The sequence below is a fragment of the Malania oleifera genome, chromosome 2 (assembly GCF_029873635.1).
Source record: "Malania oleifera isolate guangnan ecotype guangnan chromosome 2, ASM2987363v1, whole genome shotgun sequence".
Taxonomy (NCBI): Eukaryota; Viridiplantae; Streptophyta; class Magnoliopsida; order Santalales; family Ximeniaceae; genus Malania; species Malania oleifera.
The window spans coordinates 107,208,511-107,236,224 of NC_080418.1; the positions used below are offsets into that span (position 1 = coordinate 107,208,511).

Sequence of the window (27,714 nt, forward strand, 5' to 3'; positions counted from 1 at the left end):
TTAGAAATGTAATGTACATGGCATTCATTTATCTATTTGTTTTTGTTGGAAAAAATATGTATAGATTTTTAGATGCAATAAAATCAAGTTCGCTAGCAGCGATATTCTTTTATTGGCATGTCAATAGAGATGAGCTTAACCATTCATATCAATAAACATCGATAAGATGATGTTGTGTATGTGTTTTGTTGTAATATTGTTATCACTTTTTTACAGGTACAGATTGGGGGATCAACGAAATGTACTATAGAATTGTGTTCATTATATTTGATCCATAATTTTTCCCTGCATTTGAAAAATTTTAATGTCCTTTAGATTAAAGATTTTACTTGAAAAAAAAATATAATAAAATAAATAAAAATAAGATTAAAGCTCTTTTTTTTTTTTTTTTAAATATTATCAAAAACATATGATTTTCTTTTAATATGATTAAAAATATATAATTAAAAATTAATAATGCACAAAAATATATATTTATTAAATAACTTTTTTATTTCTCACTTTACTTGATAGCCAAACATAAAAATGTAAATTCATACTTCATTTTCTTTCCCCAACACTGACCAAATGGGGCTGACTGCTCGAAGATTTTCTAGAAACCATTGAAAAATCTTAAAAACCATAAAAGAAAGCCTGGCATTTCCAATTAACTATAATAACAACAACAAAATTCCCAAAGACGAATATTAAGATAACTGTTTATTTGATTACTCAGCGCTATTCATTACTTGTTTGTGGTAAATTCCATGAATTTAATTGCCCATAGCACAATGTAAATGGGACTCTAAAATAACCCCTTCGCTTTTTCTATGCACATTGAATTTTTTCTACTGTAGTAATTATATCAAATAAAATTGGAAGCAAAATTTTTGAAGTTACCTCTTCCTATAAAATAAAAAGGATGGAATGAACTATGCTAACATGGAGACATGACCAGATAAGAAATATTGAATTTGACAAAATTTTCCTTTTAAAAAGCAAGAAAAAACAGTTTTCAACAACTTTATTGGCCATTTTTGGTACCAAAAGCAATGAAATTTACACTGACGTCGTCTGATAGAGTCCAACGTCCTGTCAAGGGGTTGTACACAAACCCAGCCATTTCTTGTACCTGGAAGAAGCAACCAAACATCATACAAGTTTTACCATGAAAGTCCAGTTCCACAAATATGTTTAGGTACGAATCAGGCTAAAGGGAGTCTCAGAGCCACAAGACTCCCTGTTTTGCGAGAGTAGGAGGGGGTCGTCATAATGTACGCAGCCTTACCCCTACTTCTATGCAGAAGGGTTGTTCCTTAAGACTTGAACACATAATCAACTAGTCATAAAAGAGCAACCTTATCGTTGATATAAGGCCTGCCCTCCTAAGGTACAAAGTAAGATGTAGAGCAATAATTAGTAATATCGGTATTTAGCTTACAGTGATGGAAGCACGTTGTAGGACTAGGACTAGCTCTTCTGGAGTTAAAAAGCTCGACCATTGGTGTGTACCTTTAGGAAGCTGTAGAGCACCATGATTCAATACACATGGGTACAGGAAAAAAAGAAATAGGGAGAGGGAGGAAGAAGATTATTCTACATGCATGTAGAATACAAGGGACACTTCAAGAAATATGAAGCAATATCTGCTACAGAAAGTCTAAGAATCATACCCACTGCAGGACGTACTCTGCCGCGACAATAGCAGTTGCATATGATCTCATAGATCGGTTGATTGTTGAGATCAAAGTAGCTCCACTAGAAACGGTTAATTCTGCCAGGGACTTGCAGAACTCAGCAGGGTCTGCTACATGTTCAATCACCTAAAACAATAGTTAATAAATTTACAATATTATCAATTACCACCAACCCAAAAAACCATTTAAACTGAAGAATTAGCCAACTCATGGTCAACCTAAAGTCGTACAATTGTGTTGGGCAAGGCTCAATCAGATAACACTTGAATTACAATTTATGAGACCTGTTTAGTGATTCACATGGGAATTATGGAAGCTGCAAAATTAAAATAGTGTCTTCAAACACCAAGAACACCGCATCAGCTTCTGCAAATACATAAATACTGCATGCATGCACATGCACAATCACCTAACAAAAATGAGTGCTCCCTGTTCCACCTAGCTCATGCCTACCAAAATTTTGATCCTAGGATAACAAGTTTTTTGGCCTGTGCTTTGCACAGATCATGTATTTAAACAAATATTAAAATTACTTTAACGTAAGATTATTAAATCATCTAAGTGAGTAATTATCTATACTTCCAGATGTACACAAAGATGAATTAACAAAACTCAAATAATGCAGTAGCATCACTTGGTTTGTTATTCATTTGTTCTACAATTGAAGAAAGGGGAGAAGTTTCTGTAACAGAAAATCCATCATAAATATATATATGTTATGATATCCTAAAAAGTTCTTTATTTACAAGTAGCACATCCCAAAACTATGATTTCTGTCCATATAATACATAACAAATATATTGAACTCCACTTATTAATATTTTAGAGTAAAGGTAATAAGCTTCAAAACTATAACAGAAATAATACGAAAACAGATATTCAATAATCATAGATTCCAGACTTGCACAGGTCAGCCATGTGTATTTGTTACTGGTTAATGATTATTTAGTATTATTAACTGTGTTAGTAACTAAGAGTTAATGAGGGTATTATGGTCATTACGATGTACTTGACTATATTATGAATTGAGGAGAAGACCTAATGTGTTAGTAACTAAGAGTTACAGAGGGTATTATGGTCATTATGATGTATTTGGCTTAGGGGTGGCAAAACAGGTTCACGGGCCGGGTTCGGGATGGTCTTAAACGGATTGTGGTTAAACGGGTTCGGGTTCGGGTTGACTCATTTATTAACGGGTCACTACTATCTAAACCCTAATCCGCCCATTTAATAAACAGACCATAAATGGGTCACTCGTTTAAAATATATAATTTATTTATTTCAAAAATTTTTAAACATTTTATAACATATTTTTAAAAAAGCAAGACAAAACAGAAGCTCCCCACCCGAGTCAACACCTTCAAAACCTAATCTATGTTCCCAATTTGATCTCCCTGACCCTGTTGAAAAATAAAGGGAAGATCAGAAATTGGAAGATGAAAATAGCCATAGCACCTCTGATCTTCATAAACATCGTTTGCTTTTTCTCTTCAAAGCTAGTGGTTTTTTAATTGCGCCAAATCGAGATGGAGAATTCGCCGTAAATCGCTCATGGCAGCATTTTTCAGGGCAACGACAAAGGCCGGCAGCGGCGAAGTGAAGAACGCTGAGCCCACCTACAAGTCGGGGTTAATCGAGTGCAGAATCGAATTTGAGTCGTCTAAAATTGGACTCAGATCCTCCAAAGCTTCAATCTTTGCCATTTTTTCTTCGGATTTGGGGATGGAGAGTGTGTGGATGGTTGATTCATTAGCATCTTCGACGCGTTTCAGGATCTTAACTTGCCCTCGGTTCTTCTGCAGCTCTGCGTGCTTCCGCGGCTGCGAGTGCGTGCTCAGGACTCAGGAAGCCTTCCGCATGGACCACAGAAGACCACCGGAACAACCACCATCGTGACAACATGCAGCGTGCTGGGCAGACAGGCAAGGGCGCAAGGGCAAGGCAGTGGAGATAGACTGGAGTGCAGCCGTGCAGGGTTGGAATAGAAATTGGGGTTTTATGTGTTACTAAGTGTTTATATAGTAGATTAGTAGGCAAATAAACAGGTCACCCGCCACTGAACCTGGGTTGTCCTGTTTATAAATGGGTCGGTTCCGAGTTGACCCATTTATAAACAGGATGGCTAGTATAAAACCCAAACCTAGTTTGAACGGGCGGGTCACGGGTCACCTTTCGGGTTTCAACCCATTTTGTCACCCCTAATTTGGCTATATAAATAGAGAGGAAGACCTAATGTTGTGATTAGTCTTCCAATTTACACAACATTGACATGGTATCTGAGCATGTTCCCTAAACCTAAAACCTAAGTGCTGCAGCGACCTCAAACCAAGCCCCAAACCCTATATCCTCTGGCATTTCGACCAATGTAGGAGAACTGCTAGCACCAACTTGGCCTAAAAACCATCCAGAAGCTGCCGAAAGACACAGGAGTCACCAGAAATTTTATGGACGATACTGCCAATTCAGGAAATGCGTGAGATCTTGCAAACCAAACATCTTAGCCACTGACAAACATTGCTGATCTGCCACCCCTGAAATCTCATTGCCAGAGCTGCCCTCATGTGTCCTGACGGGCCATTCAAAGGCTGGCAGTGCCAACTCCATGTGCCAGCTGGTGAGAATCCATACAACCACATTTTTTTGCCTCAACTGATCCTACATTGTTCGAAACCTATATAAACCATAATATTGAGTTTTTGATGATGGAATTTTGTCCAAAGATCCCACCTTAGTGGCATTCCAGGAATGGTCATGTCGTACTCCAGGAGGCAATTTCTCAGTGTTTGCTGAGTTCATTGGGGCCTGAAACAGTCCTATGTTAATGTGTTTGTGATTGCTCTGGTTGTTTATCTTGTTCATTGTGTGTGTTCAATTGGATCTCATGGTCTAGGTTGTGTTTTGGGATGGAGTGCATGAATCCAAAAGTATGTTCCCTTATTTGTTGCCACAAATTACAACCAAGAAGTTGGGTGGAAAGAATTATGTGCAGTAGTCTGAAGCTGTTAATATCAATTTGACAAGCTTAGTCAAATCTGAACATTTTCAATCAGGGCCCAATAACGATACAATCTCTCTATGGAGTAGAGTTACAAAAAGGACAACAAAGAATTTTGAATAGATGAAGCAAATCCAGAAGGAACTCATATCTTGAAACCAATAACAGCCAATGTTAATGAGATGCAAAAGTAGCGGGAGTAGACAACAGTCCTTTGGGCCCCAGCAATTTGAAACCTAAGTTCGAAGTAGTCTGGTCCCAGATTCTTGTTAGTGCAGAGCTGCCATCCTCTGCTGATGTTTATTCTCAAATTCATGGTTCCTCCAACACAGTCTCCTGGTTCTGGTTTTTTAACCACTAGCTGCTAGAAGAATGTCTGTTACTATTAGATAACCACTTCACCTAAAAGCTTAAGTTGTTAGATTGTGGGTCAACAATGTGTATCGATCTTTAACACTCCCCTGTGTTAGAATTCCCAAACCAATTGGGATTTTCCACTTAATGATAGGATCCCCAAATCAATTGAGATTTCATATTAATCTATTATGATTCACAACGAATTATATTTAATGTTAGGATTATTTAAAGTCGGGATTTTCATTTAATGTGTTAGGATTCCCAAATCAATTGGGATCGAGTCCATTAAGGACTTGAATTGGGATATTTTACATTCCTAACAATAGTAAGTTTCCCTACCGTATATATATGTAACCCTAATGGGCTTTTCCATCCAAGCAATAACATAATTCATAGCCTTCAGCTAATTTGGAGGTAGATCCCCACGAAGTGATCAAACCATATTTTCTCTTACTATTTTCCCTTCTCAAAATTTCCCCAATATCTCCACAATAAAACCCTAGGGTATTATCATTTGGAATCAGAGCCGACGTTCTTGTGGATGCCATTAACCTGCCAACAAAAGCAAGATCTTGGAATTCTTTATCTTCACTCATACAGAATGGCCCGAGAAATTCAGTGGAATCCTAAATGGAAGTTAGGCTAAAGACTGAACTTAGCAATATGTTTAAGTTTCAATTTTTTGATATCCAGCCATTGCTCTCTAAACTAGTCATTAAATCTTCCCACAAAGAGAGAAGATGATGACTCTACATCAGCTAATCGTAGGGAGCAGTCGTACGTGCGCAAAGGAGGTTAATAAGGAGAGTATGATTGTGGTCTTTCTCGTGTGAAGGTGGAATTTCCTCGGTTGGACAGTGATGACCCTATCCAATGGGTTTCTAGGGCTGAAAAACACTTCGCTTTCACTACACTCCAAAAATAGCTAAAATTGAGATTGATTCTATTAGTTTGGATGACGATGATATTCAATGGTATGACTAGTTTGAAGCTCGTTATGGAATGCCTTGATGGGAAGAATTTGTTTCTGGATTACTTGTCCGGTTTGGACTCACTGGATATGAGAATATCGATGGAGAGCTTGTTAAAATATGTCAAACTAGCATTGTGTTGGAGTACCAGACACAATTTGAGCGGTTATCAAACAGGACTAAAGATGTGTATGAAAGCTAACTCATCATTACTTTCATTGAAGCTCTCCGACCTAACATTTGGCGTCAGGTTAACATACGTCGACCCTGAATTATGACGGCTGCAATTTCCTTTGCACGGTTAGAAGAAGAGAAGTTGGGAGAAGAACAACGCCACTCCAAGACCATTAGCAAGCAGAATGTTAGTAGCACTACAACACTACTTGCTCCTCGCAATCCTCTTGCCAAAAGATTCACACGGGGGGAAGTTAAAGAGAGAATGACAAAATGTTTGTGTTGACATCGCGATGAAAAGTGGCATAAAGGGCATCGTTGCAAAAAGAGACGACTATTGATGATTGAACTAGTGGAGGAGCAAGAAGAGGTTGAGGTTTACCCCCCCCCCCCCCCCAAAAAAATTCAAATCAAGAAGGTACGAAATCTGATGATAATGATGAATCTATCACTTCTTTAGTCCATGCTTTAACTGGTTATGCTAATCCTCAAACAATGAAAATTAGTGGCTTCCTAAAATGCCAACCTATTACTATCTTAATTGATATGGGTAGCACTAATAATTTCATGGGCACTAAAATTGCAAATGGCTAGCCTATCCTAGAGCAATATGAAAAGTTTGATTTGACGGTCGCAGATGGAAGGACCTTGACATGTTAGAGCAAGTGTCCAAAGGTTAAACTTACGATGCAAAACCATGGCTAGTATGTTGATTTCTTTTTATTGTCACTAGAAGACTATGAAGTGGTTTTGGGTATTGAATGGTTAAGAATTTTAGGTGATATAGCTTGGAATTTCTCTAAACTGGTTACAAAGTTCACCGTGATTGGCCAAAGAATGACTCTTAAAGGCAGACGTTGTGGTAATACCACTATAATTTCAAGCCATATATGGAAAAGTTCCTTTAAAAGGAGCGACATGGTTGCTCGGTACAAATTCGAGCACCATAGTTACAACATCAATCTCGCCAGGATGAAGGGCTAGACTCTCTTATTTCAAAATTTTCGAACCCATTTGCAGAGCCACGGGGATTTCCACCTTAATGAACATATGATCACTGTATTCGTTTATTGCCAGATAGTGTCCCCACTAATGTTCGTCCTTATCACTATCCTTATTTTCAAAAAGTAGAAATAGAAAAGATAGTGAAAGAAATGTTAGATGCGGGCATAATTCAACCAAGTGTCAATCCATATTCTTCTCCTGCCTTATTAGTGAAGAAGGATGGCTCTTGACAAATGTGTGTTGATTATCGAGCACTGAACAAGAACACTATAAAGGATAAATATCCTATCCCTATTGTGGATGAATTGTTAGATGAGTTGGGAGGTACCCAAAAGTTCACCAAACTTAACTTGAGATCAGGCTATCACCATATTCGAGTACACAAGGATGACATTCAGAACCCAAGGCCTCTTAGTAACCAGCTCCAGTATTATGTTTAGATTACCACTTTACCTAAAAGTTTAAGTTGTTAGGATGTCGACCAATGGTGTATATCAAGCTTTAACAGTTACATAAAATGGTTCTAGTTTTCAAACAAGCAGTTGTAGAGGTTCCAAGGATGGATCTTGTAGTCACAAAGAAAGGGATGAACATGGTATAGGCCCTCCATGCCAATGCACTCATTGTGGACGAGAAGGTCATACAAATGAGTAGGGTTGGGATATTCATGATAAACCCCCAATGCATCACCAACACAGCCACCACAAACTCCATTCCTCCCGGTTTAGAAAACGGAAGCAACATACTGTAACTATTTGAGGAAGAGTATTCAACGTTCTTGCAATATTAGGCATCCTAGCAAGCTTCTCTTTCCATTGCATCTCTTGCTCAAATAGGTAACCTGACAACTTGCTTGTCGTCTAGTATTTATCACGCTAGTCCTTAAGTTATATAACAAGTATAGCCAATTTCATTTCCACCTTCCAATATTCTTAAAACTTACATCATGTTACGCTTGCCAATGGGTCCATCACTACCATTAAGGGAATGGGGCACTAAATCCTACTCCCTCTGTCTTTCCCCCTTTTTTTTTCATTTTTTTTTTATATTCCTAAGTTCTACTCTCCTTTAGACCTACAATAGCCTATGCAAAGCCTAGTCTGGAAGGCATGAATCTCCATCCTATAGACCTACTTGCTTGCGGCTATAGCCTGAATTTGTTACTCAAGCTACACCTGAGTTTCTAATAGGCTCCCCCTGCATCACCTATTCCTTTCATGTATTGAGCCCTATTTGAAGAAATCTTCTTTTGAAGCTTCTTTCGATTTTGGAACCCCTGCACAAGCACCTCTTTATAGTTAAGATAGGCTCCATTATGGACCTCTTTCAAATGCCCACATGAATTCTCCCCTCCTTTCTCTAAGGTCTCATTAGAAATCTCATTGACATTGGGCCAAATTGTCCAGTTGCTTTAGGCTCTCCCAATAGTGGGCTTGACATAGTGAGTATTAATCTTATCTTGCCCAAAAGTGAAATTTGAATATGAAAGTTTACCTAGTTGGGCCAAAACCGAAAGAAGTCTTCCATTTCATATGCCCTAGCAATTAGACTTTCCCTTTCTCAACTTAACTCCTTGGAGTTCCTCCATGCCAGAAAGGTGGAGGTTCAATCATTGAGAAGATTAACTGCTCCTTGTGCTTATAATCTCTACCAACATTCGAGGAGCCGCAGTTAAGGCATTGCACCTTTTGGTAGGGGTTGAATGAATTACTTTCCTCTGTTTTCTGCATAGTTGCTCCCTAAATAGTCCCCTTAACCAGTATCTGAGAGAACATTTAAGATAACCTGAGCCAAGCACCCTCTACATTTGTATTAGATAACTGTACACCATACTGCTATTCAGTTTAATTAAAGTGCTGAAAATATAGAAAAAGAAGGGTTTTGTCAAATCCTAACTTCCTATCATTTGTTCCTTCCAACTTAGGTTTTTATTTATTGTTTTTGCCACCCTGAATAAGTGCTCCTATTTCATCTTTGTCACTGTTTTTCTTAATGAGTTAAATTTTAAATGTACTACAATTTTATTTAAATGTTGGACCTTTCTCTTAGGATGAATATCAACGCCGGATGCTTGAATCATCCACTTCTATATTGGAAGTCATCTCCAATCGAGAAGTAAGGACTTGTGAAATAAAATAACTTAATGGACCAAAGTCAAGCCAAAACTATTAAGTCTATCCACATGCTTTTTCACTGCATAGACGCTTGGAAGCCATCTTCCATCGTCCTACTGCCATTTACAGCTTGTTTGGTTCGGCAAAATAGTTATTCTTGGAATAAGATGAAATATAGTTTAAATTTTGGAAATCAACGGAATAGTTATTTCTTGTATATTCCTAATTATTTCATTCAACATGTAATAAGAAAGGAATAGACATTCCCATTATGAAATTTGGGAATAGTTATTCCTTATCTATTCCTTATTTTGGAGTCATAAAATATTTCACATTTTTATTTGCTTTATAGCAACAACATAATTTCTTACATAACTAATTGTAACTAACCTACTAATATTAATCTATGCCTGGGAATAGATATTCCGCAAACCAAACGTAACCTTATTTTCTTCACTGTCCCAATATTTGAATTTACTATTTGTGCAAGGAAGATGCTGAGACAATTGACCAAATCCTTCTAGCCTGTTCTTGGACCAGACGTCTCTGGAATCTGGCCACGGCACTTACCAGACAGCAATGTGTCACTGCTATGACAGTTGAGAAAGAAATATGTCTGTGGAAAGGCATGTGGTCAAGTAAAGAAAGGACAAATTCGATTCTCATTCCCCTCACAACTTTTTGGATTGTGGGGGAAAAGGATAGAAGAGCCTTGAAGAATCAGCTATACAACTGAATATAGTGAAAGACAGATGGACTGGCCCTATTACTAGTCAGCTTAGTGCTTTGTACATTTGTACATGATATACACGCATACTGTTATTCACTTTTTGACATCTTGTACTATGGGCGACTTCTATTTTCACACCATTGTACATGGGTGGCAGCCCCTTAGTGCTTTTAATGATATATATTTTTACTGATTAAAAAAACTTATTTACAGTATGAAAGGTGAAATTGAGAGGCAAATCATGCAAAAATGTTCTGAGATTTTTCCAGATTTAAAGAAAAAAAAAAAGGAAAAACAAAATGCAAACACGAATACACAACACACAACTTCTTGAACATCAAGGAGGCTAGGAAGTGAGCCATTGGGATCCAAGCCCAAGAAGAAAGGGAATGACTATTATTTAACTTAAGTTGTATTGAAAATCATCTATTCATATAAAAAATGAAAATAATTGACTCAAAAAATAAAAATATATATTATGTGTTATCAGTGTTCATGTCTTTATTTCTGTTTGCTCAAACATATATGCCATTTGTTTTCAAAATATACCGCTGCCCCAAGTTTTTGACAAAATTAGTTTTTACCAAAGTTTTTTTTTTTTTTATAAAAATAATAGGTTTATTTCTTAACTATTTGCAGGACTAACACTAATTGCACCTTCAAGATGCAAGTTGGGACAACAAGCAGCATAATTCACAGGAAGAACCTGTGAATGTTGTCAGAATAAACAAATCTTAGGTTCAACCAATGATTTGTGTCAGAATGCAGAAACCAGAGGTTGAACCTGACCTACAATTTCTCAATCTACCAAAAACAACCTACTACACCCCACCTTAAGATACTTATGAGGTAAACAAAATACTTTCATCCCCAAAACAACATTTTGGCTTCCTAATACCAAAGATGATGACCCACTGGAAATTTTCACATTGTTGCCACTGCCAGCTACAGGGACAACCAGCATCAGCGCCCTCATGACCCAGTTGCTATGAAGAAAAGCTCAGAGAGTCGAGCCAGACACATGAGCCACAGTGGGGACTGAGTTCCATAAATCATACTGCACATGAGGGATCAATCCAGAACAATGAGGATCTCATGCTGGGCATGGATGTAAGGTGGGTCATGGTGCTATGGTCCTTTCTAAATTTTTTTGGCCAGGCCCATTAAAGGCATTCAGATCTGGCCTTTTGAGGTTTCTAACCGATTGCCCCTTCCAACCCATTTTGTTTTTAAATTTCTTCTTCACCTGTCTTTCAAAAAGCTGATGATTATGAACCCAAAAAAGGATGAAAAAGAGAAGAGGATGAGACGGAACAAGAAAGAGATGAAGCAGGCATCTTCAATGCGAAGCTGGGGCTGTCTGTTAACCCTATTTTCCCCCAACTAGGTCTACTTTTAAGTGGATCCAAGAAGAAGAAACAGAAAAGAGGAAAAACGAAGAGGGAAATGGCATGGCTGGTTTGAATTGGACATGGGTGTGAATCTGAGCAGTAGAGTGGATGAGGACGGACTCTGCAATCTGTTCTTCAATTGGCCATTCCTCTTTGCAAGAGTTGGAATGAGTCTTTTCCTTTTTTGTTGATTGATTCATGAGCTTTTCTCTTCTAGTACAGTGTAAGAGCTGACCAAGGGCATTTTTCCTATAAGTCAATTAACCAAGATAAGAATCAGAAGTAGCAGGTTTTAGGTTTAAAAAACACAAACATGGTCCATGTCTTAAAACGAGTAATTTAGCTTTTCTCTTTGATTCTCTTTCTTGCCCTTTTGTGCTAATCATTATTTTTTCATGCACTTGAGGCAGTATAGCAGCTCTTTTTGGGCACAATGAGAAATCACAGGTTCACAGGTTAGGCTTAAAATATCTCCATTTTGACAGCTTTTGCAAACTCAACCTATAATTTTTGCTGCGCTGTTCCTAATTCTCATCTTCAAGATGGAAGCAGTCCCACTTCCATAAATAGTTAGAAATTACACATGTATTTCAGCAAAAGTTAAATTTAAAAAAATAAAAAAATAAAAACTAATTTCATCAAAAATTTCTATTCCCCACGCTAAAAAAATACCAGGATCCACCACTGTGTTCATCAGTGTCCATCTCAAGTGGGAAATATGTTCATATATTTATATATCTGCCAAAAAGAAGACTAAATTTTCTATAAATGAGGAAGACAAAATGGTGCAAAACAATGACCACATTGAGCAGGTTATAGATTGAACATATATATTACCTCCAAGGCAAGCACGGCATCAAACTTCCTGTTTTCTTCAACCAGTTTTTCTGACCATATAAAAATATTATATATAAGCCTATTATAGATACTGAACAAAAACTTACACTGTTATGAGCTTTGGAATGAATCAATAACACAGACATGCATATGAATGTCATCACTTTCTAATTCATGTTATGGACGATATTAGAGATGTGCACCAAGATTCAAGCCCTCAGCACCTGTATGTGCACAAGCATGCATCATGTATTTATGCATGCATGTATTCTAATGCCATCATTACCAAATTTTAATATTTCAATATTGGGTGGAATTGGATGGAATGGAATCGAATTACCACTTGATTTTTTTCATTCTCTCCATTCAAAATTTCATTCCATTCCTTCCATTCCTACCCCATTCCATTCCACAAACCTAACATCACTTTAGAAATTCTATTAACTCCCCACACACTCGCTCTCTCAAACACGGAAATCAACACACGGAAATCAATAGGAATAAAGATGATAAATAGTTTTGACTAATAAGCAAAATCTAAATTGCAACAGATCTCTCCCTCGCTCTCTCTCTCTCTCTCTCTCTATCTCTTGCAGCAAAGGGAACGATGCAGAAACCAGTAGAAACATGGATGATAAATAGTTTTGATTAAGTTTGAACTCAAGTACAAGGGATTAAATGCACAAAAAAAGGTAGGAACCAAGACATCCCAAAGAGACTTGCATTAAAGAAAACCTACTTCCCCTCCAGAAATCTAACCTTCTAACAAAACAAACTTGAACTTGCTGAACTACCCATATCCAATTAACAAAATGACAAGAAACCCCAAATCAGTAATTAACAAAATAAAGAAGTTAACTTAAACCAGTCTGTTGGAGTATGTGGCGCATATTGAGTGGAATACATGCTCCGGGAAAGCATGGTGAAGCAAGAACAAGAAAGCAGAGCAGCAGGAAGGAACTGTCAACGATTGGGTCAACGGTTTGATCAACAGTTTGATCTCAGGAGGGAAACTGACGACAGTTTCAGTCTGCAGGATTCAGCCTCTATGTTAAACCGTCGATGGTTTGCTGAAACCATCGACAGTATTGTTCGGCACTGCTTATGGGATTTGAATCAAAAAGATCAGTAGATTGGGGATTTTGGAAGATTTTCCTCTGGGGATTACTACAGGAGTACTTAAGATAATTCCTTAGTCTTCTGTACGTATAGGGTTAGCATATAAACATTATTTTATAACCTTTTATTGACAACAATAGTGAAAATCAGCCGCTTGCTCCCATGGACGTAGGCACATTGTCGAACAACATAAATTCTTGTGTTGTGTGCTTTTATTGCTTTCCTTTATTCTCTTTTTGATTGATTGTTTCCGTATTATTCATCGTTGATTGCTGCATTGCTTGATCTAATTCAATCGATTCGATTTGTGTTTCCGCTATGCATTGGTGTATACTTTGCACAACAAATTGGTATCAGAGCGATTGGTTGCAATGGTTAGGATTTCTTCTGCGAAATTCGATGTTGTTAAGTTCAATGGAACAGGAAATTTCGGACTTTGGCATAGGAGGGTCAAGGACTTGTTGGTGCAATAAGGTATGATGAAGGCACTATACGGAAAACAATCAGAAGGCATGGACGACATGAGTTGGAAGGAGTTGGAAGCAAAGGTTTTGTTTGGTTGATGACGTGATGTATCACGTCATGGATGAAGAATCGTCAGCAGCACTTTGGCTGAAACTGGAGAGCCGGTATATGTCCAAATCATTGATGAACAAGTTGTATCTTAAGAAAAAACTATATGGGCTTAAGATGGTAGAGGGTTCGGATCTGAATCAGCACATCAACATATTCAATTAGATTATCAGCAATTTGAAGCGGGTTGATGTGAAGTTCGAAGACGAAGATTAGGCGTTGATGCTACTGAATTCCCTACCTATGTCTCCTATGTATGAGAATCTAGTTACGACTCTGATATAAGGGAAAGAGACTCTGGAGTTGGAGGATATCATAAGTGCCCTGTTGAGTTCCCATCAGAGGAAAAAGTTCAGCGATGAGAATTCTCAAGGTGAAGGGCTAGTGATGAAAGGTAATCAAGATCATGGGAGCAGCAAGTTTCGGGGCGGACCGAGTAACAATAAGGCTCAATCCAATTCCAGGAAAAGGAAGGACGTACGGTGTTTTAAATGCGGCAAAAAGGGGCACATAAAACCGAATTGTCCAAAGAGGAAGAAGGGGAATGCTGAAAATAAAGAAGGTTCATCAAACACGGCGAATGTAGTGGAAGAAGGAGACTCTAGGAGCGATGATGGTGATATGCTCTCAGTTTCATCCAGTTCAGATGGTCTCTCGGATTCTTGGATCTTAGACTCAGCATGCTCTTATCATATGATGCCCAACAAAGAATGGTTCACCACTTACAGATTGGTGAATTCTGGTTCGTTTTTTATGAGAAACAATGTTCCATGCAAAGTTGTCCAAATGGGGAACATCAAAATCAAGATATATGATGGTATGGTGAGGACATTATGTGATGTTAGGCACATACTGGAGTTGATAAAGAATTTGATTTCATTGGGCACTTTAGACTATAACGGGTTTAGTTACAAGTCCGAAAGTAGGGTAATGAAGGTCAGTAAGGGAGTTCTAACCATGATGAAGGGGGAAAAAGTACCGAAAATTATCTACTAGGTACTACCGTTGTAGGTGGAGCTGCAGCCGCAGAGTCTGAGTCAGACAGTACCGTTTTGTGGCATATGCGATTAGGGCATATAGGTGACCGTGGAATGAAGAAGCTTCACAAGAGAAATATTTTGAAGCGGGTCAAATCATGCAAGTTGGATTTCTACAGGTACTGTGTGCTTGGGAAACTAGATATAGGGTCCAGTTCATGGCAGTCATGCATAAGACGGAAGGAATACTCGACTACATTCACTCAAATGTTTGGGGGCCAGTGAGAGTAGTATCACAAGGAGGTCATATGTACTTCATGAGTTTCACTAATAATTACTCACAAAAGGTTTAGGTGTACTTCATGCGACACAAGTCAGAGACATTTGCCAAGTTTAAATTATGGAAAGCTGAGGAAGAAAACAAGACCAGGAGAAAGATTAAGTGCCTCAGGATAGACAATGGCATTGAGTACACAAATTCGAGCTTCAGAGAGTTATGCGAGCAGCATGGCATAAGGAGACATTTTACAGTGCGAAAGACACCACAACAAAATAGTGTGTCGGAAAGGATAACCAAACCCTATCTGAAAGGGCTCGGTGTCACAGGTTGAATGCAGGACTTACTAAGAATTTCTGGGTCAAGGCAGTGAGTATGGCATGTTTCTTGGTTAACAGATCACCGAGAACATCACAAGATGGAAAAGTTGCTGAGGAGGTGTAAACAGGTAACGAGGTAGACTACTCCAGTTTGAGAGTATTTGGGTGTCCAACCTATGTGCGCGTTCCTAGTGAGAAGAGATCAAAACTTAAGGCAAAGTCTAAACGGTGCATCTTTCTGGGATATCAGAAAGGGGTGAAAGGGTTCAAGCTGTGAGATTCGGTGGCGATCAAAGTGGTGATCAGTAGAGACGTGATTTTCGATGAGAAAGTCATGTTGCAGCTTACTTGGGAAGAAGAAGAGAAACTGGTGCCAGAAAACTGTAGCAATAATGAGCGTGTGGTGCAGGTGGAGTTATAAACTCAAGGTGGAGATGACAACGGTTAGGATGCAGGGAGTTCTAGTTCAGGCGACCAGCAGCAACATCACAATATAGCCGTAGATAGACCCAAATGCACTATCTAGCCATAGCCAGAAGAGTTTTGACAACTTGGACAAGAGCACTTGGTTTGTAAACTGAGGAAGTCACTTTACAGGCTGAAGCAGTCTCCGAGGTAGTGGTACAAACAGTTTGACTCCTACATGATCTGTATTGGCTACAGAAGGTGTGAGTACAATTGTTGCGTCTATGTAAGGAGTCTTGAGGACAATTCACTCATTTTTCTATTGCTTTATGTTGATAATATGCTGATTGCTGCAAGGAATATGACCAAGGTAAATCAGTTGAAAACTTTGTTGAGTAAAGAGTTTGACATGAAAGATTTGAGTGCGGCCAAGAGGATTCTTGGGATGGAGAATCGCAGGGACAGAATTGCGGGGAAATTGTGGTTATCTCAGGGTAGCTATGTACAGAAGGTGTTGGAAAGGTTTAGCATTACTAATGCTAAATCGGTGAGTACACCGTTAGCGAATTATTTTAGACTTTCTACTGCCCAGTGCCCAAAGACAAACGATGGCGCTCATGATATGTCAAAGGTCCCCTATGCCAGTGCAGTGGGGTGTCTAATGCATGTCATGGTATGTACAAGGTCGGACCTGGCACAAGCCGTAAACGTGGTGAGCAAGTTCTTTTCAAATCCGGGTCAACAGCATTGGGATACAGTCAAGTGGATTCACATATACTTGAGGGGTACAACCAGATATAGCATTATGTTCAGCAGACAACAGAGTGATCCATCAATGGTAGGTTATGTGGATGCAGACTACACAAGGAACTTGGATGACAAGAGGTCGACCACAGGGTACGTGTTCACCCTTGTGGAAGGACCTATTTGTTAGAGGTCTATGGTGCAGTCACTCGTTGCTTTATCTACTACTGAATCGGAGTACATGGCAGTGGCAGAGGTTGCCAAGGAAGCGTTGTGGCTTACAGGTTTGGTCAAGGAGTTGGGTATCTAGCAAGGTGGAGTTCAGCTGTGTTGTGATAGTAAAAGTGTCATCTATTTGGCGAAGAACCAGGTGTGTTAGCCTTGGTGGCTACACCATTATTGTTTAAAGTGTTTTGATGATACTAACCTACATACTGTTCCTAGTGTTTTCCTATCGTTGCAGATCATGTTTAGTAAAGGTACTCGTACATGAACTACTGGATCGAAGGCAAAGATCGAACCGAGTAGACGTCAAGAAGGAAAGATCAAATGGACACATACTCGGAAAAACCCAAGCATGACCAAAGGAAGCTTGATGTAGTCTCTTATATGTATTTGGGGAGTGTTTGAAGTAGTCTATGTTGTAACTCTTGCGGGTGTGTTTCTTGTATGATTTCTGAGCAAGAGTTGAGCATTGCATATGCATACTAGGACACTTGAGTTTATAGGATTGCATTAAAGTCACAAACTCACGTTTTAAACATCCTAGTTTTAAAAGCATTTTTATACTTGGTCCCGGTTTTGTCAAAGCATGGTTAATGCCCTAAAGCTTTAAGAAAGTTCAATATATTTTTGTAAAAGGACATTCTAAGTATATAAGATATCAAATGATCTTTCAATTGTGTTTTCATAAATCAAGATGTCTTATATTTGAGGAAAAGCTCACTTGGACAAGTTTTAATCTTCATTAGACTTTATATATTTTATATACTTTTGTCCAAGAATGTTTTAAGTGATTAAAAGGCTTTTTGGTTGGGTTTAAAACCTCAGTTATACACCTATCAAATCTCCTGAACACTTTATTTGAGGCATAACTTTTGCTAGAAAAATCCAAAAAGGGCGATCTTGGTGTCTATGGAAAGCTAAGAAAAAATCACACAACTTTCATGTTGATGACTTTGACGGTTTCAGGAAAACCGTCGACGGTTTGCATCGGGATTTCCACCCCAACGACTATAAACTGCTAGTTTGCATAGTTTTTTGTTGTTTTAAATGCCCAACAGCCATAAAACAGCTAGTAGCCCATTTTCTCCTATAAATACAAGTCCAAATACTTGTTTTATGATTGATCTTAATAGTTATACATCATTCCTAAGCACGCTTCATTTTTGTTCATATTTCAAGTGCTCAACTTCTCTCTTGCTCTCTAATCTTTGTGTTGATTCATTACTTTGAGAGAGTTGTGTGAGGTTTTGTATTGTATTAAATATCCGCTCATTCAAGGAGTATTTGCTTTGTATTATTCTCATCCTTTTGTTGTAAAGGGATTGGTTCCCGTGAGAAGGTTCTTGGTGAACCGGATGGGTTCTTGGTGAACCTTGCGGCTCTTGGTGAGCAAAGTGTAAAGGCTTCTCCGATGGTGAAGGAGATTCATAGCGGATTGAGGAATCCTTGAGTTGGTCTCAAGGCGTGGACATAGGCTTGGTGCCGAACCACGGTAAAAACGACGATGTTAAGCTTTTCCTCCCTTCTCTTTTATTTATTGTCTTGTGCATGATTTATATTTTGTATATTGTGACATAATTGCTTGCCATCTTGCCAAGACTATTGTTTTGTAGAGAATTTTTTAATACGCAAAAAGAGTCAATCATCCCCCCCCCCCTCTGACTCGACATTGTATATCCACTGCGGAGCACACATATATACTCCCAGGCTACAACGTCTAACAAGGTGTATCATGCAAGGACAAAGCACATAGATGTGCCGCACACAGTTTCAAAGAACTGGTTGCTTCTGGTGAACTACTACTTGAGAAAGTTCACACATCTGAGAATGCAGCTGATATGTTGACAAAGCCTTTTACAACGGACAAGTTCAAGCATTGCTTGGACTTGATTAACATCTCCAGGTGCTAGATGGGAGGCGTTCCAATCTACTGTCCTAGGTGGAGCCTCCTAAGGAGTGAATATTCGCCAAGCTGGAGATTGTTGGAGTATGTGGCTCATATTAGGTGGAATACATGCTCAGGGAAAGCATGGTGAAGCAAGAACAAGGAAGTTGAGCTGCAGGAAGGAACCATCGACAGTTGGGTCGACGGTTTGCTCTCAAGAGATAACCATCAATGGTTTCAGTCTGCACGATTCAGCCTCTGTGTTAAACCGTCGATGGTTTGCTGAAACCATAGACAGTATTGTTTGACATTGTTTATGGGATTTCAATCGAAAATATTAGTAGATTGGGCATTTTGGAGGATTTTCCTCCGGTGATTACTATAGGAGTATTTTAGATAATTTCTAAGTCTTCAATAGGTATAGGGTTAGCATATAAACAATATTCTGTAACCCTTAATTGACAACGATAGTGAAAATCAACCGCTTGCTCCCGTGGACGTAGGCACATTGCCGAACTACGCAAATTCTTGTGTCATGTATTTTTATTGCTTTCCTTTCTTCTCTTTGTGATTGATTGTTTCTATATTATTCATCGTTGATTGCTGCATTGCCTGATTCGATTCGATTTATGTTTCTGCTACGCATTGGTGTATACTTTGCACAACACAGTCCCCATCCTTTTTTTAGCTTAAGTTTAGGCTAAATTATGGCTGCATCAACTCCCTAACTGAGAAGAAGTTGTCTTCTAACAGGTAGGAACGCATTTAACGCCCAATAAAGCAGAGGATCTAGTGGCTCTAAATTTGCCAAAGTATCCAAGAATTTTCTGTCATAGATTTGTTTCAAGATTAAACAAGAACATTTTCCACAACCATGTCGGCCCCAAGATGCTCTTCGAATCCAAGATATCTTCAATTTCATGTTTCTCCAAGAGGAAGAGTAGGACTCAGAATATCCAGCATGACTTGGATAATCATACAAATCAGCAACATTGAATTTAGGACTCTATGTTATAGCCCTTTGGTAGCTCTAACAAAAACGCATCAAGTGCCACCCTTTTCAACAACCTACAAGGGCTGTAATTCTTTGTACATAGCTCATGCTAAGTGCACAGTGGAAATCTACCCCTGCAAGGAAATATTGGTCTCCAACAGTAAATGCCTTCATCCACTTCTACAAGAGGGCTCTTTCCACATACTTTTAAGTATTTTCTTCAGTCATCTTCGTTACTTCCATCATGAAATTCAAAAACATGATTAATATCAACATTGATTTCCAAGTTGCACAGAATTTGGCAAAGGAACCAAATCAAGTGTATGATTTGACACTGTCCCATAAGCAACCTCAAATAGAACTTTGCCTATGATCAATTAACAGCACTGATGTGCAAACTCTCCTAGTGGTGAGAACTAAACCCAAATAACAATACGCTCAACTACAAGGGAAGTGCAAAACATTGCACAATAAATTTGATTTATCACCTCTGTTTCTCCATCTGCTTGTGGATGACAAGTGCTAGAATATGTTAGCTGTGTTCCCAATTTGTTAATAAAATAATTTTTATAATTATTGTTATCATTATAATTAATTTTATTATTATCACAATTACTATTACTATTATTATTAAAAATTGAGTTATAACTCATACCTGTGTCTTCATTGCATCCCGAAAACAGTTTCCAGAACACAGGAAACACTTTAAAATTGTTTCCTGAAAAGTCATATTTTAGGGGTATTTTTGGATACATCTCCAAAAATGGTTTTGTGAAAACAATTAACCAAATGAGAATTTTGTGAAAGTATCCGAAACCTTAACCAAAAAGGCCCTTAGCTCTTCGAAAAGATAGTGCAACTAGTGGAAGCCAGAATACTCAAGGCTTGCAGATGAGAGAAAATTCCAGCCACCTTAATAGGGTTGTTCTGCAAGTGAAGGTCAACTGCATCATCATAGCAAGCAAGGGGTAATGGGTCCATGGGTCCTGGGTCTCAGGTTCTGGTAAAAGCCAGAAGCGGTTCAGGCAATCCTGAGAATTCAAGTGAAGTTTCTAACTCCTTAGTTGATGAGAACTGTGATCATCATGATGAGAGATTAGCCTACAAACACCCTTCAGTGTCTATTGATGGTGAAATCATTACAAAGGACAGTGACACAATGGGGTGATAAGGGAAATAGTTGTAATAAGGCCAGGGGCAGTAAGGTATACCCTCATCAGATAGCCATGCGGACGGAAGTTAATGTTTGAAAGGGAGATATAAATGAAACGGTTAGCAAGGGCAGCCCAATGCACAAAGGTTAGCAAGGAAAAGGAGAAAAAGCAATGAGGTGAAGTGTTGGATAATGAGACTGATGTTTCCAGTGAGTTTTCCAGTGATGATGATTTGTTATTGGATGGAATGCAGGAAAAATATGGGTATGCATCTGAATCTTCTGATTTACTGGAGGATATACCATGTGTGCCACCATCTCTTGCGGAAGTTTGGAGGGAATTCCTATTTTTGACCGAGAGAAATTGGGTAGAGAGCAGCAATATACAATATACAATGGGATTTTGCCTATTCTGGTGGATATTATTGGAAAGGATTTAGAAGCCCAGCACCTATTGGATAAGATGGGATTATGGCTGTCTGGTCCTGGAGGAAATGATGTGCGTCTGGATAGTGGCAAAAGAAGGTGAAGAAAGGACAGAAGGAATTCGTAAACTTGCAATGTTCTGTGTATTATGATGGCAGTGGTTTAAAGAGGGTTTTTCTTAATTAATTTCTGTTAGTATTTTTTTCCTTCACTTTTATTTCTTTACTTTGATTGTTTTTCCCCCCCTCCTTGAGGATTTTTTGTCTCCTCTAACATTTTAATCTCTTCATCTTTCATTAATACACTCCCTTTTACTATCAAAAAAAAAAAAGAGAGAACACTATCAAGTTTAATACTTTCTCCATTATAAATTTTTTTTTTTTTTGTGTAGTTCATCTTACTTCTTAACTTGAAACTTCTAGATTCTAAAGCTTCCTTCCATAATTTCAACTTAGATTCTAGTTCATCTCTAATTTCAGCTATCAAAACAATATCATCCATGAACATAAACCATGAGCACTCATTTTTTGATATTCCTAGTATGTTCATCCATAGCTAAAGCAAAAAGATAAGGACTAGCAAACAAAATGTTCATCCATGACTAAAGCAGAAAAAGAAGAGAACTATGCTCATCAATAGCTGAAGAAAAAAGGACTCAAAGCAGACCCAACTTTAATCTATGACTAGAGGAAAAAATAAGGACTAAAAGTAAACCCTCGATGTACACCTATTCTAATTGGAATTCCCTAAATTCTTCCCTGGTAGTCCAAACACAAATCATAAACCCATTATGCATTTTCTTAATGAAATCCACATACTTATTGCCTAGTCCCTTTTTTCAAGAACCAACAGTACTACCCTAGGCACCCTTTCATAGGCTTTCAGTCAATAAAAAGCATGTGCGCATCCTTGTTTCACCTCAAAAGTTTTCATCAATTTTCGTATTAAATAAATAGCTTTTGTGGTTAATCTCCCTAGGAAAAAAAATAAACTAAACTAATTTTCTAAAACCCTCATTTCTAACTTTGTTATTCGATTACCATTTCCCAATGGTTAATTGTGTGACAAGTCTAATTTCACAATAGTTATCACAATTTTGAATATCAACTTCTTTACATTATAGGGATAGCACCCAATATCTCCCAAGCATTTCCAAACTTCAATACGAGTGCCATTTGATCATGTATCTTTTCCATTTCTCATATTTATATGCCAACTATGACTACAATGCAAATTTTTAAATATTTGGAAGGCTGAGATCAAAAGCTTCAAAGAGAGACTAAGGGTTGGTATTTTAGGGTTTCCTGTGGCTTAGCATAAAATACCCTTTTGGAGGCTTTTGTATTCAGTTATTCAAGCATGTTAAATAGGAATTCAGATTTCTCCAGATTTGTGAACCTCAGAAACTAATTTATTCATGCTCCCTTTTTAATTCTTTTGTATTTTTCAGCAGCTTTTTCTGTTCAACTACTGTTGCTGGACAGCAATTATTATTCACAGCAATGCATCAGAGAGAGAGAGAGAGAGAGAGAGAGAGATTACACAAACATCTGGTCCAATATCCACTTACATTAAAGAAGAAAACATGAATCAAGTGGTGACAGGATGGTTCATCTTAATCAAAATTTTGTACCAGAATTGCTAGCAATGGGCAATCAAGCAGAGCCATGTGGATGGCTTGACCCTATCTAAAGAGAATTGGCACCCAACCAAAATAAAGCATTGGGTGTGAAAACACATAGCAGATAATTATATTGAAATATAGTAGAAACAAGATTGTGCTTGAGCAGTTAGCTTGAACTAAATAAAAGCTAAACAGGAGTGTCATGTACCAGCTGTTGTGCAGCAATATTCGATTGTTGAAGTCCCTGGATCCAACTCCTGGAAAAATTACCAAGTCCATAAATATCCACATCAAAGCTCAAAAAACATTCTACATGAATAATCTTAATTACATAAATTGTTATTTCATGGTTCTTATAAATAGTAAGCAATCTGATAATGGTGGAACTACAGCAATCCCAAAAGAGGGAACAATGGGGAAAATTCAGGTGCTCAAAATAATTCAAAATTTGGAAATTAATCTCGACTGCATAGGGAATAACGTAGAAAATTAAAAAATAAATGTGGGTGGATGATTAAATAATGGCTATTTTCGTAAATTAGATCAACTTGCAAAGACCTTTTGTACAGAGTCAACCTGATTTCTTGTAATGTGGTTAACTTTAAAATCAACAACTAATGGCTTCTGCTACAGAAACCTGCTTATCAGGTAGCAATTTACAAAAAGGAAACCTCTTTTACACAATCACCATGATTTTGTTATGTAGTTTGGCTTATAAATGTATAGAACTTCAGCCCAAAAGAGGGGTATAAAAGCTGGAGGTACCCACCTTTCCCTGTATGTGTTTCTGTGTGTGTGTGCGCATATGTCCACACAGTAATTTAAATCCATGTCAGAATATCAATGCCCAAATCACCAACATGTAGTCATGTCAACTTAAACAAATAAAATAAGGCAGTAAACCAAAATTAGAACAAATCATTTTCCAAAAACGACAAAAATTTCATAGATAGGGATGTATACGCTTGGAATTAATAAATCAATCATCTTTCTTATTTTTTGAAGTAAAAAATGACATACAGCATGAACACGTGCAATCCTGATATTTTGCTCCACAGCATCAATTCCCATTACAGCAGCTCCCATTCGAGCCAAAGGCTATAGAAGTAAATAAAGAAAATAAAGTGGGAACAATCAGCAGCTAAAACTTATGCAAACCAAATCATAAAATAAAATGAGAAAGCACAATATGCTTGCACATCTGTATCGACATCATTCTAGTAGCCTTTCTAACTAAGATATTGAGTGGCTTCATATGCATATGCAACTAATGTTGAAGAAATCCTCCCCAAAAGCAAAACAAAAAAAAAAAAATACACCAGCTGATAAGTAATCATACCAGATGTCAAGTCTTTGTAACCAAGTTATCATAAAAGCATACATACATTTAAAAAGAGCAGCAAAACACCGCATGACTATATCAGAACCTTTTTAATTTTAATACACACACACACACACACACACATACATATAAAGATATATATATACACACGCACACAAAAAATTTTGTGTTTGCGTTTGTGTTTGTTCGTTTCTGCACGTGTGTTTGGCGTCAGGAAGGGCAAGCCATCCTTCAAACAAGAAAGAAGAAAAAACAATATGCACAGAGCCTGATTAAGCTAAAAAGTAAAAAGCACTCTTATGCAGCATGCAAGCAAGGTCTATTACAAACTTTACTGTATTTTCATTCATTTTTATTTATGTATTTTATCAGGATCATATCTTTAAGAGTCTAGGCTATTTCTACTTAGGAAACTAGTATTTAGTTGGGCAAAATCCAACACCACCCCCTCACTTTTCAGAATATGACACTCCCATCTCCTAAGTTTTCAAAACCTACCACAAAGCCTCCTCAGGTTTAATTTTGTTGACAAAATGAACCTTCCATTAGTTAACCATTACTCAACCATTAAGTTTACTGAAAAAATTAAATTTTATCCTTAATAAAATGACAATTTTACCCTTCCAATCAATTTTTTGTTAAGATAAATTAATGAAATGAAATTGATTTAATAAATTAAAAAATTTGATCAATTAATTACAATATGTTTTGAAAATTGAACTTACAAGTGAATCGAACATCTACCAACTAAGTCGGATCAATTAATTGACATAAGCATAACAATATTTTTAAAATATTATTTTCAAAAAATTTAAAATTATGAAAAATAAATAATACTAATAATTCAAAAAAAAATACTTAAATAATTACATTATTACAAAATATTTTCAATATACATTTCATGAAAATTATATGGCTAAATATATCATAAATAAAATATAATTTTAAAAAATCAGCTCGGATCAAATAGTCTATCAAATTGTTGTTTGCTATCTAGGTTTGGTTGAATATCATATTTAATAACATAGCAACTCGAATAAAATCAGGAATAGTTAGCGAATTGTCTCAAACAATGGTCAACCAATTAATATAAATTTAAGTTTTTTTTATCCATTTAGCATTCATATTTTACACTGATAAGAACTAACATCCAATTCTATAGTTTTAATATATAAAGAATGAATTTTTAAATTTTAGTTTATCTTTTTTCAGCACTACGTTTGATAAGGTACGTAGGCCACATAGTGCGCCAGTGAGGAAGAGTGAATTAGTTATTGTGGGGGGTAGTAGAAGGGATAAGGGTAGACCTAAAATAATGTGAGAGGAGATAGTGAGTAAGGATTTAATATCCCTGAATCTGTCAAAAGAAATGTCCATGATCGCATAAATTGGCAAAAAAGGATTAATATAGCCGACCACACCTAGTGAGACTTAAGGCTTGGTTTTGTTGTTTTTGTTTGTTGTTTATGCTTATGCAAGGTAAGATTGTGTACTATAAACCCATTGTGGTCCGCCCCTTCCCCGGAACCCACATACACAGGAGCTTTGTGCACCGGGCTGCCCTTTTATGCTTTATTTGTTTTATGATGTGTTTAGTCATTAAATATCTATGAAAAATTACATCTAACAAATATTTTGTAGTATTATAATTACTAGGTTTTTTTTAACGGTCTTTTAGTAATTTTTGTTTTTCATATATATTTTAAACAATTTTAAAATAAATTAAATAACAGCAGTTTTTTTTTTTCTTTTTTTTTGTTATGCTGATGTCAATTAGTTGATTTAAAGCGATTGTACTAGATAGACAAGTTAATTTGAGAATCAATTATGTCTTCCGCTTAGTTTTCAAAGGCATTATGTTGATCAATTTTTTCAATTTAATTATTAAACAGGTGCCCTTTTAAAATATCATTTTATTATGGCTAAAACTATTTTTTTTCACGTATACATAATTGTTGATTAATGGTCAACTGATGCAAGGTTCATTTTGTCACTAAAATTAAAACTCAGGGGGTTCTTTGGTAGTTTTCTGAAAATACAGGGGGTGGAGTATCACTTTTTGAAAACTCAGGGGATGTTGCTGGATGTTACTCTATTTAGTTTACTTAGGTTTCTAGATTCATTTTCTTTATTTAGGGTATTTTTGGGATCATATCTCTTTAAGATTCTAAGTAATTATTATGTAGAAGTATTTTCATATAGTTAGGTCAAGAGACCTTTGAATCTTATGTATGTGTGCTCTGTTATAAGAACACTGAGACAACTTGGCTTTGGAGTAAGCTTTTTGGTATTATGGGAAAGAGCTAGGTATGTTCTCTTTTAGTGGAAGACTTGTTAGCCACTTCTTTCGCAGGCTTTGGAAGAAGGAAGATATGGCAACATTATGGAAGTGAGGCATTTTGCATTTTTATGGGGAATACCGTTGGGGGCATAATGCATGGATTTTTTCTGGGAAAAAATTAAATTGGGTGCTGGTGTGGGATAGGATTCAATATTTAACCTCTTTGTGGTGCTGGTTTTGGATTTTTCAAAGGGGCTAGCTTTCAAGAGCTACAAAGATACTGGAGGAACATGCTGGCTTGTTGACCTTTTCTCTCTTTGTTGTTCTTAGTTGTTTATTTCGGGTTTGTCCTAGACCTTTCTTAGAAGATGTTTTACTCTCCCTCTTGTAAATTCTTTCACTATTAATGAAACTTTCATCTACTATAAAAAAAATAATTAATTTTCTCATTCCCAAGCATTGTATGCCTATAAAAGGCCTCCCACGTACCATACTAGAGCAAGAACACAAAATCCTCAAAAAAAAAAAAAATCTTCAAGCCTTTCCCATCATAATTCACCAAGCACTTCAAATTTTCTTTACCCTTCTTTACCTTCGATTTACCACCATCAAGCCAGATGTCATTTACTCTACAATCAAACAAGTATCCAAAGGAGGTGGTGGCACATACATTAAATCCCCAAGACAAATGGAAGAAGAATCAGAAGAATAGCTATGCTGACCCCAACTCTCATCCAACAACAAATCCCCATGACATTAAAAATCATTACTTCCTTCACTATTATTGTCCAAATCATCCCACCTGCCCCACTTTATTTTCTCCTTGCACATATTATCCCTCTTTCTAGAAATACCCTTCCAAACAATTGTCTCTTCCGTAATACTTAAATTTCCTAAATCTCTTTTTAAAACTTCTCTAGTTTTCTTACCATAATAATCTCTATTATCTTCAATTTTTTTCCCTATTTCAAAGCCCATCTGCACTTCCTTTCGATGAGCTTATACCTTCTGACAATTTCCGATGAACCTTCCTTTTTTTTCATCTCGCAGCCCACACTCAATACCCTTTCCCCTTGACGATGACAACCCAGCCTTCCACCCACAGAACAGAATACAACA

General features: G+C 37.2%; 1 protein-coding gene across 1 annotated transcript in view; it reads right to left on the reverse strand.

The window, feature by feature from the left end:
- Window positions 1-854: 854 nt before the first annotated feature.
- Window positions 855-27,714, reverse strand: part of LOC131149619 (ubiquinone biosynthesis O-methyltransferase, mitochondrial) — a 64,635-nt gene continuing 37,775 nt past the window's right edge. Inside the window, exons 4-9 of the mRNA XM_058100234.1 lie at window positions 23,993-24,070; window positions 23,181-23,229; window positions 12,251-12,300; window positions 1,653-1,802; window positions 1,421-1,501; window positions 855-1,111 (exon numbers count right to left, since the gene is read on the reverse strand). Coding sequence (XP_057956217.1) covers window positions 1,004-1,111; window positions 1,421-1,501; window positions 1,653-1,802; window positions 12,251-12,300; window positions 23,181-23,229; window positions 23,993-24,070 — 516 coding nt within the window. The 3' untranslated portion in view covers window positions 855-1,003. The remainder of the gene's footprint in view (window positions 1,112-1,420; window positions 1,502-1,652; window positions 1,803-12,250; window positions 12,301-23,180; window positions 23,230-23,992; window positions 24,071-27,714) is intronic.